Below are 12006 nucleotides of genomic sequence, written 5' to 3' on the forward strand. Positions count from 1 at the left end.
TGGGTTTTGGTGAAAAATATTTTTTTGGTATGTGTGAGTGTACAAGTCTGATACTATGGGTGAGAGATATATGGAGTATTTTATAATGGAAAAAGTGGGAGATACTGGTGTTATGAAGTGAGGGAGATATGGTATGAAATTATTTGAATGAGCCAGAGTTATAGTTACAGGAGGTGGTGGGTGTCAATGTAGGATATTGAATGTTAGTCTGGTAAGATGTAAGGGTAGTGAGTAGTAGCAGAGATGTTGTAATTATTAGATTATTTAGCATGATTGGGGAATAGATGGAAGAAGGTAATAAAAGTAGGTTGGACTGAGGTTGGGGAGAGTTTAAAGTGTAATTGAGAGAGTGGTATAGGGGTGGAGTTTGGGGAAGGATGATGTTTGTAATAGAAGAAGGTATGTGTTGCCTAGGAGGTGGGGTATAGTTGTAATATGTGTCTGGATATCATTGCAAAGGAGATGGCTGAAGCTTTGAGAGGGGGGATGTAGAACTCTGGAAGTCAGGCCAGACAGTCAGGCTACCTGCGGACTGAAAATCACAAGATATAAGGACTGCACAATAGATGTACTCCAATATCTACATTTATAGGTAAGTTTCTAGTGCAATTGCACTTTAAGCAGAGGCTGTAATGACTGAGAGCTGGGCGTAGATAGGTGCCTTCTAGCTGCCCAAAGAATAACAGCTATAAATTCAAAAACACCTTCTCTGGTATAACTGAATAGCATATGTTTTTATGTTATGGCAAGTTTGGTAGTCAGTATATTTGCATCCATTAATCTTTCTAATATAGAAAATTAGGGATCCACATAGATTTTGCCTGTGAAAGCATGCCCAAGTTACTGACGTTTAAGATCACACTTAATACAAAGCAAAGACAGAGGATATTAGCTGGATAATAGAAGGAAAAAAGCACTGCTCCATTTTCTGGTTATAATCGCCATTTTTAGATGTATTTTGGACTGTAAATTGATTTCCATTGCTATAAATGATGTGCAGCTTATATGTACTTATAACTGTATGGACCTGGAATTGTAGTTATTTGTTTTAAGACAATTTGCTTTGTCAAAGGCAGATCCTGCCATAGGTGACAATCCACTGCACAGAAAAGTCATCAATGATCCTGAAAAATATGTGTTTATTACAGATAATAGATCCAAAAGCAAGTAAACCAGTAAAATCCCCAAAACGAGTATGGAGCAGGCAAGCAGCTTCTTAAAACCACCAACGAATGTATTAATATGAAAATAAATGAAGTATTAGTGCTTTTGTCTCGATTCTATAATTAACTGATGAAATCTCTGTTAATTATAGAATCCAGACAAAAGCGCTAATACTTCATTTGGGATTTTATTACAGATAATAAAATATCTGCATTGAATCTATAATTTTGTGCTACTCATATGTAGATATTTTTGTGATGTGGTCTGTTCCTTCTTGCAAGCTATCTTTTTAACACACACACACACACACACACACACACACACACACACACACACACACACACACACACACACACACACACACACACACACACACACATGCAATCAGTTCAATACTTCAAGCTTTTGTACATTACAAGATTTTTTTCTAATGGGAGTTAAATCTATGTAGTTGTGTTAGGAAATTACTGTCAAATAGCTGTGACTGACAACTTAAGAGTAGTTCATACCAATTTTTCATGTCTGATATATATTTTTCTTCACAGGACACACATCAACAGACGTGACAATTGAAAATTTACTGGATTATATGATTAAAATGAAGAAACTAACAATTAAAGATGAGGAAAATGAAGATGTTGGTTTAGGCAAGGAGTACAATGTAAGAGAAACACCTTTAAAAACTCTTTTTTGACACACTTATAAATATGTAATAATCAATAATTTAATAATTTTATGTGAAATGTTACAGGGTATCAGAAAGATATGCTTTTTTCAGGGTTGTAGAGAAGATAAAGTTATGAATGTATTCATAAAAATGACAAAACTGAAGAATCTGCTCTTTAATATAGTGAAGGCCAACAATTTCACTACTACACCACAGTAAAGTTGTTTATAGATAATACTGTTGCAACATCTTTTAGTAAGTTCCTTTTTTATTAAAGTTTTATTCTAACTGTATATCTTTTTCTCTCTCTGTCTTGGAAAGTAAATTAGGCTTGTAAGGGACTTATTCCAATTTTCAGTCAAAAGTCAGTATAAGAACATAAGCAAAAAAGCAGCAATGTGTGTTACTTGGAGATTAAGTGATTTAATTTAAGAATTAATCAATTTTTTCTGACCCATAGTTTCATAAATTCTACAGTGAAATAGATTCCTTTAATTATTACCTGCTCTTAAAAATGAACACTGATGCTGATATTAGGAAGAAATCAAAGTATAGAAGGTATGCTTGTACTGGCATGAATGTATGTTTATATAATGTTTATCAATGGAATAGAGGGGAGATGGGGTCTACTACAAGTGCCCAAATATTATTAGCTCATGGCATACTTCCCTGATGCAACTTGCTTATGGTGGCAAATACCCCATCTCCCACTGACTCAATTCCCATACACTAATCAGTGTGGCTAACTACGCCCCTCAGAAGTCTGACCCAAATAATCAAAGCTCTCACCCATTCCCTAAACCTAGACTCCCAATCAGTCCATAAAGCTAAAATCCCCTCTGCCTTCCATAACAGTGACCCCAATCCCCTCTGCTGAATCCCTAAACCAAAAATCCACTCCTCTCCCTAAGTTTAATCTCCTAGTTGCTCACTAAACCTATAACCCCCTGTACTCCCTACCCTAACCTTCTGCTACCTCCCACTCACTCCCTAAACATAAAAACCTCCTCCCCTCCTTAACCCTAACCTTACCATCCCCTCCATTAATCTAGCATCCCACCCCTCCCTAAACTTAAAGTCCCTTCCCATTTATGTCTTCCATGTCAAGCAGTTAATAACATCCAACTGTTTCAGCAGCCTAGTATGTGAATACAAATTTGAGTTTGAGCACCTATTCTTACATCTGGGCTGTAAGGGTTACAGCCATTCAAGTCCTTGGCTGTGTGTAAGTGGAATTCAAGCAGGTGGGGCTCTATTCATTGTCATATTCCGTGGGAGCTGTTATATGCTAAACAAATAACATATACTGTTGGTATAAAGTACAAGGTTTGTTGCAAGTAACAAAGCCAGGACTTATAAACATTCCCAAATTCTCCATATATTCCATTTATTTTTTATATATATTTTATTGGTTACTCAATCATTATAACAAATATAACACTATATTTTAGACATCACATCCATTTATTTTGTATACATACACACACACACACATACACACACACACACATGCATATTTTTAGTTTGGACAAATGTTTACAGTTCTTTCAGTGGATTATAGTAACTGTGTAGGTTGAGATTTGAAAAGGGGTTTGTGTAAGATGATTATCTTTTCTTGAATAGTCTGCCCATATGCATTTTTATGTTATAGATTTGAGGTGAATTTTAATATTTTTTTAATACTTTCAGGTAATATGGTAAAATTTTAACAGAGTACTAAGGGTTATGTTTCCAACTGCCTACAGTATTTATCAGTCCATCAAAATGGCTGAATATCGAATACCAGATGTTCGAACTGTAAAGTTCGAACACTGGTAATCGCAAAGCCGTGGAACACCAAATTCTTTCCCAGGGAAAAAAAATTTGGTGGGCCGTTTCAGTGGCTTCTCGATTAGCAGGACTGTCATGGGAAGTTACGGGTCAGGTCAGGTAAGTGTGTAATTGTATAGACGTTAGGGTTAGGGCACGGGTTAGGTGAGTTAGGGTTAGGGCGCGGGTGAGGTGGGTATGCGATAGTGAAAGACTTTAGAGTTAGGGCGGGATAGGTGAGTTAGGGTTAGGGCGCGGGTCAGGTGAGTGTGCGATAGTGACGGACCTTAGGGTTAGGATTTGGGTTAAGGTAAGTAGATAGGTAGTAGTGTATGTACAGTTTAGTGTAGGGTTAGATGTAGGATTTTGAGTGTATGTGTGTGGACTGATTTTTTTTGTGTGCTAGTGTTGTGTGTGTGTTTCCTGGGACAGCGTTTTTTTTCCCTGGGAAAAAAAAATCGCTGTTCTAAGACTTCGATGTTTTTGCAGTTCGTGGTTTGAAGTTCGAACTTATGGTGTTCGACCTTCAGATGTTTCGATGAACTGATATAGACCCGTGTTTTTCCTTGTAATTTTATGCACTTTCACTTTTTGTTCTAATTTTTGTAAATTTCGTATCTAGGAGTTTGGTTTATGTGAGTCTGATCTATTTTTTGAAGTTTGAGTATACATTTTAATGTGTGCAGCATGTTTAGTTTCATTTTTATTCAGTGCTATTATTTAGTTTTCTGTTTTTTTTCTCTGTATTAATGTGAATGAGGTAAGTTACAGTGACTGCCCCTAACATTCTATTTATATTTATTTAATATGAGGAGGGGGCATATTACATGGTTAGAATGCTGAGGAATGGTTAAAGGAACATGCAGAATGGCCATAAGTATTAATGACTCTCAGAGAGTAGTCGTAAAAAAATGTTTGCACTCTGCACTCAAAAAAGTCCTTTTTTATCACCCTTTTTATCACTGCCCTACCCATCTGACTATATGCACATGCATATGCGTGCACTCATGTGTGTATGTGTGTGTGTGTGTGTGTGTGTGTGTGTGTGTGTGTGTGTGTGTGTGTGTGTGTGTGTGTGTGTGTGTAAGTGTGCTTATATATCATTTACAGTCGATGTTCTATTGCACTGAAGAAAATTTCTTCGATGTCAGAATGTTGACTATACAAAACTGAAAGTTGTTTAACAAGTTTTCTTTTTCCACCATACAGCAGATTGCAAGCCCTGAGTTATACCAGAAGGAAACTGATTGAAATGTGCCAAGACAATGCCCTCTTAAGTGCAGTTGCAAATGTCCTTTCGATAGTCCTGAAATATGATTTTAAATTTCCTTTTTATTTCACCCATACACTGCAATTTACAACAGCATCTAAGGACACATATAATAGCACTCTCCAAGTTACAGCTATGATATTCCAATATTTTAAATCTCAACCCAGTAATATTTTTACTTTTCTATATGATAGAAGTGCACTCACTGGAGTGACCTTAGGGGTAAATGCCCTGTGGGGTCTTAGGTACTCCTGAAATGTAATATCAGTTGTTTAATGTGGCTGTGCACAAAATAAACAGAAACATTTCTTCCCTTAGTACAGAAAACATCAGGACTTTTACAGAATTATTTTAAACTTTCATCATCCACCAAAGCATTCAAAATATTTTTATCCAACTTAAATATCACTTCTATGTATATTGTACGTTGTGATAAAATAAAGCCTTCCTTTATCATTACATCTATCTTTCCATCCAATAAGTGTTTCTCTCTCAAGACGTGTAATCTCTTTAAAATGTAATCTAATGCAACTATTCTATCAGCTGTGCAATTTTTCAATAACAGTTAATGTCAGACATATCATAGCCTCTATTTGAAACAAACCATAGCCTTTATTTGTAAATAAAGAATATAACGAGTGTCTTTAATAGTTTTGTCACCGACTGCAGGATCTATAGGTCTGTAAGAATTCAGCATATGGAAAAGCGGCTTTCGCACATTATGGATGACCGCTACTTTCATGCAACAAAGCATGTGTGGACATGAGTTTTCTATAAAGCTTTGTGGTTACAGTCTATCCTACTTCAGCATACATGTCAAAATTAGAGATACTCAATCTCCTTGTGGTTTATATTATAAATGAGGGGCAGTTGAAATGTGTTAGTGTATACATTTTGAAAAAAAAAAGTCATCAGAACAATAACTGTTCCATTTGCACAGAAAGAGTGAATTATCTATATAATAAAAATAAAAAAGCACATTTCTTGAAAAAAGCAATGCTGATAAATAGTCAAACTCACCAATAACTCATAAATAAAATAGTAATTGTCCATCTAAAGAAGGCATCCATGGCCATCCTTATAACATGCTGGTATAATTACTAGTCTGTCTAAAGTTGCTGCAGAATTCATTGATAATTTGCTTGAACTGCACATGTTCTACTAACCCCTTTACACATTTTCTCAGAGTGCTCCTCTCAAAGATCTAATCTGTCAAACCTAACTAAACTTACCATAGTCAAAGTAGAAATACCTTTTGGAAAGCTGAAGTATTCATCAGCAGCAGATGACATCCTTAAGAAAACTACAAAAAAGGTGCATGGGATGCTATTACTAATTTAGTTTCAATAATCATTAATAGATCAGTTCACAAGTATTTATACATTATAGAGTCACTGTCTGGTTAACTGGCTTGCCCAGAGTCACTTAGTCAGCCAATAAGGGCTGAATAAAAATCAAATTCAGGTCTACAGGATGGAGATCATTAGCAGATTATAGCCTTTCTGCTGTAACTACCAGACAGAATTTGGAATTCATAAGAATTTAGGAATTTGTAATTGTAATTTCCTTTCACAAATGGAGGGTGGCTCAAATGCCCTTGCTAACTTTTGATCAATTACCTCACTATCACAGTAATTGAGAATAACAACTTCCATGTGACAAACCAACCCATCCAAGCTAATCTTATATGAAATCCTTCTTGAAATGATCAGTTACAACCTTGGTTCCTTCCCCATTAAAAGACTATTATATAGACCACTCTCAACACATTTTCTATTGAGAATACTAAATTCCATGAGACAAAACCAACCCATCCAAGATAAATCTTACATGAAATTCCTCCTTAAATGATAGCCTTAGTTCCTCCCCTATTTAAAATGCTATCATATAGACTACTTTCACCACATTTGTGAAGTATTCTTTACTCAGAATATTATATCTTCCATTTAGTTGTCTGCAGTAGTAAAGCCTTTGACAAAAATAGAAAAAACTTCCACCTCCTCAGAGTACCACATAAGGTCATTCAGACTTCTGCTTGACCTCAGTTTTTTAAACCTTAGTGAAAATGTTAGTGAAACTAAAGTAGTCTCAGCTGTCCAGTTATGTCTAGCAGTATCATCTCTGCACCAATAAGCAGCAATGCTTCTCAGACGGGAAAAGCACTATGGCTGCTATCTGGATTCTTTCCAATGACATTTTAATCAATATGGAAAAAGGCATTTCTCTGGTGCTATACCTGTGGATCTCACCAAGTCATTTTACCCAGTTAATCATAATATACACATTAATGCTCGCTCAGCCATAGGCATTAGTGACAAAGTAACAGGCTAGTATAAACAACAGTAACTTCCAAGTCAAGGTAGAACTTTGAGTCTGAGACCAAGGATCCCCAATTAAAGGAACTCTTGAAGGGTCAGTCCTCTCTCCACGACTTTTCTCTCTATTGATTAATGGACTTCTGATTCACCCTCCTACCCTTTCAAAGCTGCATAAGTTCAGAGGTTGTTGTTAGGCTACCACAAGGGCCCTTATAACCCTAGCTGCGCACCCCAAACCCATTTGTATCTCGAGTATCATAGGCATCTATATGGGGTGGGCATATTAGAAGGAAAGTAACTAAGGGATTTGTAAGGGGGGGTATTAGTTAGGGTAATATTTTTCATATTGAGGGCTTCTGTTCATAGGGGCATGGGGCCAGACCGAGGGTAAATTTATGATTTCCCATTCATTTGTCAAGGTTTCATTTGAATAGGGTCAGGGATGAACTCTGTTTTACATGGATGTGGAGTCCATTCCATAAAGTGAGGATTGCTTTGGACACTTAACCGTCTCTCCAGCACATTTTGTTATGTTACAAGCAAAGTTCATATCTCTGGATCTAGTTTTTCTAGTGCTGCTTGTTTTGCCATTATGCAACAGATCCATAAAAGCTGGGTCTGAGGAAGCCTTGCAAGCCAGGCAAAGATCCCCTCTCAGTAGCCTGTAGGAGACTGAATACAGAGGCAAAGGCTTTAGGTGATTAGTGTAGGCAAAGGTATTCATACCCTGAATTCTCCTGGTGGGAAACCTTTGCAGGTATTCCATCTGTTGCAAGTGTCTGGTTAGGTACATGGTAAAGGGACATTGTACTCAATGATGGGTCTGATAAGGGCCGAGTACAGTGGTACTATAACTTTCTTTGACCTGGATTCCATATCTTTACCTATAAGTGGGGCAACATAGAATGATTTTCTTTACTGTATTAGCTATTTGTTGGTTAAATGCCAGATTGCTGTCTACATATGTTCCTAGATCCCTTGCTACTATGTTGACTCTTAGAGGAATTTTATCAATGGAGTAATTAAATTGGGTTAATTACTGTGGGTTTAGTGTTTCTCAAAGTGATTATAATGCATTTTTTGGTGCTGAATTTTAGGCCATGGCTTTGGCACCAGTCATGCTTCTGTGTTACACCCTTTTGCAAGATGTTGGTGTCTGGGGCAGACTCTGTAATAGCTCCCAGTTTACAGTCATCTGCATACTTGGTGAGCCAGATGCCTTAAATGTTAGACTTGCAAGTAGTGCTGACTTCCAAGAAGTAAATGCCAAACAGGAACAAGCCCAGCACAGGGCCATGGAGTACTCTGCTGATGACTGGTCACTTGGTGGAGGTGGTCTCACTGATCCTGACTTCTTGGGTCCTATCAGTGAGCAGTCAGTAATATGGCAAGTTAAGTAAGGATTTATGCATAGCTCAGAGATTCAACAATGTCTGAGTAGGGTATATATCGAATGCTTTGGCCAGGTCAAGATACACATTATACATTGTTTTACCCTCATCAATTACCTTAATAATCCTCTCAAAGAAGTTTACCAGGTTAAGTAGGCATGACCTTTCCTTAATTTGGGTGGTCTTAGTGTTTGTAGGTTGCCAATGCCCTTCTTTATCATTTTCATGATAATGTTTTCCATGGCTTTGCATATTATACTCATTAGACTGATGGTTTTATAATGGTCCACCATTGTGGAGGGAAATGACTGTTGTGGTCCTCCATTCACTTGGAACATAGTTTTTTTTTAAGGCTGCAGTTGAAGATTGCCTCAAGTAGTCCTAATAGGTTGTGTCTTAGACTATTCAGGAGGCAACCCAGGATACTGTCTGGACACATAGTGATGCTGTTCTTGGCTTTAGCTAGTGCTGACAGCACCTGGTCCCTGCTAATAGCTGGGCTAAATATGATGGAGGGGTTTTTATCCTGTGGAGCTGAGGGTGGGTAGTTGGGAGGATGTGAAGTATGACCTGAATTTATTGGCCAGAAAATTTGCTATGTCACCCTGATCGGCGAAGGTGGTACCATTCACTGCCAGTTCAGCACATTGACATCTGTTACATCTAAAGTTCCAGACATAGCTGTAGAAGGCTTTGTGATTGCCCTCAGCATGTGAGGCTATCCTGGCCTTGTAGTGTGCCCTGTTGGACTTAATTAAACCTCTTGTTTCTTGTTTTCAAGAGCACTTGTCTTTGAGGGAGTTGATCTTCCTGATTTTTGCTATAAATTTTTTTTGTTTTATTATATACTGTGCTTAGATGATGATTTTATCAGTGGATTTTGTTTTTAGTGTTTGTTTTCGGTTTACTTCCAGTGGGTACAGCAGCCTCTATGCAGCCATTCACACATTTGTATACAGGCTCTGCGAATACTTCTGCATAGGTAGTTGTGGTCTCGTCAATAGGGGAAGCCTTGAATTTCAACAAACTGTGACTTAATAGGATGTAGTTTATCTTAGAATAGTTCCTAACTGTTACTAGTTTAGCTCACATGTTCATAGGTTGGTACTAGGCTATCAGCCCTAGGGCCTATACAAGCCTAGCCATAACAATTCCCTGGCTATTTCTTCCCACATTATTTACTTTCCTGGACCCCTGTCTAGCAGGGCGACTGATGAGATCCCTGGGGTGAATTTCCTTTCTCCCATCCAATCGTCAAGGTTCCTCTTGAAGAGGTCCAAAGAGGCACTCTGCTTGACATGTATGGGCAATCTATTCCAGAATCTGGGGAGTCTCTGGGTCAGGAACCTATCCCTCTAGCATGTTTTGTTTATTGTGATGACAAGGTTTAGATCCCTGGAGCGTGTAGCTCTGAGGGATTGGGATTTCTTTAAGTGTAGCATGTCCAACAGCTCTGGGTTGACATGGCCTTGTATGTTAAGCAGAGATCGCCTCTGAGTAGACGATATGCGACAGAGTATAGCTGGAGTTTTTTAAGGTGGTCAGCGTAGGGCATCTGCTTTAGGCCTGTGATTCTTTTAGTGAGGTATTTCTGAGGCCTTTCCAGTTGTTGCAGATGTCTTGAGAGGTACATACCAAATGGGGTGTTGTATTCTATAATGGGTCTAATGAGGGATGAGTACAGTGGGACAATGACCTCCTTTTTTCTGGATGAAAGGCCCTTCGTGATGAGGTGTGCCACATAGAAGGATTTCCTGACTGTTGTGGCAATGTGGTTATCGAAGGTGAGACCACTGTCCACCTGTGTCCCTAAGTCTCTTATCACACTTTCTGTGTTTAGTGTACTGCCACCTATATGGTAATTAATGGATACATGTTTTTCCCAAAGGGATAACAATACATTTCTTGGCATTGAGCTTGAGCCCATGGCTCTGGCACCAAGCATCTGTTTCTGTAAGGCCCTTTTGTAGAGTATCCACATCATTTGGGGATTCAATAATGGCTCCCACTTTGCAGTCATCTGCAAACTTTGTTAGCCAGAGTCCCTTAGTGTTGACCTGTACTTCAGAGAAGTAGATGCCAAACAAGAGCAGCCCCAGGACTGAACCCTGAGGTATTCCACTTGTCACTTGTCTGGAGCTGGATTTGGAGTCGGCTACTTTTACAGTGTGGGTTCTATCAGTAAGCCATTTAGCAACCCATTGGGTGACATAGGGATTAATGCCCAACTTAGTAAGTTTATCTATGATTCCAGAGTGGGGGATGGTGTCAAAGGCCTTGGCAAGGTCTAGATAGGCTGTGTGGACCACCTTACCCTTGTCCATGTCTCTGGAGACTGATTCAAAGAAGTCAATCAGGTTCAGGAGACAAGATCGGCCCTTCACAAACCCAAACTGGGTGGGGTCCAGTGTTTGAAGGTTGCCAATGTCTTTGTTTATAAGTTCCATGATAATACGCTCCATGGCCTTGCAGATAAGGCTTGTCAGACTGATGGGACGGTAGTTTCTGGGATCCAAGGTGGATCCCCCCTTGTGGATTGGGATAACTGTAGCTCTGCGCCACTCAGTGGGCATGAAACCTGAGGTGAGGCTATGATTAAACATGACACTTAGGTGAGGTGCCAGTTCATATTGTAGTTCATGTAGTACACAGCCCGGGATGTCATCTGGTCCCATGGATGCTGTATTCTTGGCTTTAGAGAGTGCGTTTTGTACCTGTGTGGCCGTTATTACTGGAATTTGGCAATCTTCCGTATTGAGATGGGCCATTTAGGGGGTGAGAGGGGGGTGAAGTTGGCACTGAATCGATCTGCCAGGATATTGGCAATATCCTTCAGATCAGTATATTTAATGCCATTCTGTTTTATCTCAGAGCAGATCTGAGCATTGCCATTTAGATTCTTGACATAGTTATAGAATACTTTGTGGTTGTCTTTGGAATCTTTGGCAATTTTATTTTCGTAACTAGCTTTGGAGGATTTTTATGAGACATCTCAGTTTCTTACTGAGGCTAGTAAGGGAGTTTTTTGCATCCTGGGATTTTCCTCTTTTCTGCAAAAGTTTCTTCCTTTTGTTGTAAAGTTTGTTTATGGCAGGGGACCACCAGATTGGCTTCCTTTTTTTGGATGAGAGCATTTTGGTTCTATTTGGGATGGCACGATTCATGCATGAGTGGATGTGCTCGTACAGTGCCTTAGTGTAGGATTCAGCAGTTGAACTTTCAGTTCCCATCTGCATGGGTGTCATGAAGTTTGTCACTTCTGACTTGAGTAGCATGAAGTTGGCTTTGGAGAAGTTTTTTATGGTGGTTTCTTTACTGGGGGGTGGGGTGGGATGTGGATGTTAAGGGTGATTAGCTTATGGTCAGACCTGACTAACGAGGGGTGAC

At 38.8% G+C, this 12006-nt stretch overlaps 1 protein-coding gene across 2 annotated transcripts in view; it reads left to right on the forward strand.

Moving 5' to 3' along the window:
* The window catches only part of LOC122806395 (receptor-type tyrosine-protein phosphatase U-like), a 1549454-nt gene that overhangs the window by 1070933 nt on the left and 466515 nt on the right, over positions 1–12006 (forward strand). For both annotated transcript variants that reach the window (XM_044076762.1, XM_044076771.1), the window contains one exon: positions 1710–1825. In XM_044076762.1, the coding sequence (XP_043932697.1) occupies positions 1710–1825 (116 nt within the window). The remainder of the gene's footprint in view (positions 1–1709; positions 1826–12006) is intronic.

Source organism: Protopterus annectens, chromosome 1.part1 (genome assembly GCF_019279795.1).
Source record: "Protopterus annectens isolate FY-2018-M chromosome 1.part1, PAN1.0, whole genome shotgun sequence".
Lineage (NCBI taxonomy): Eukaryota > Metazoa > Chordata > Ceratodontiformes > Protopteridae > Protopterus > Protopterus annectens.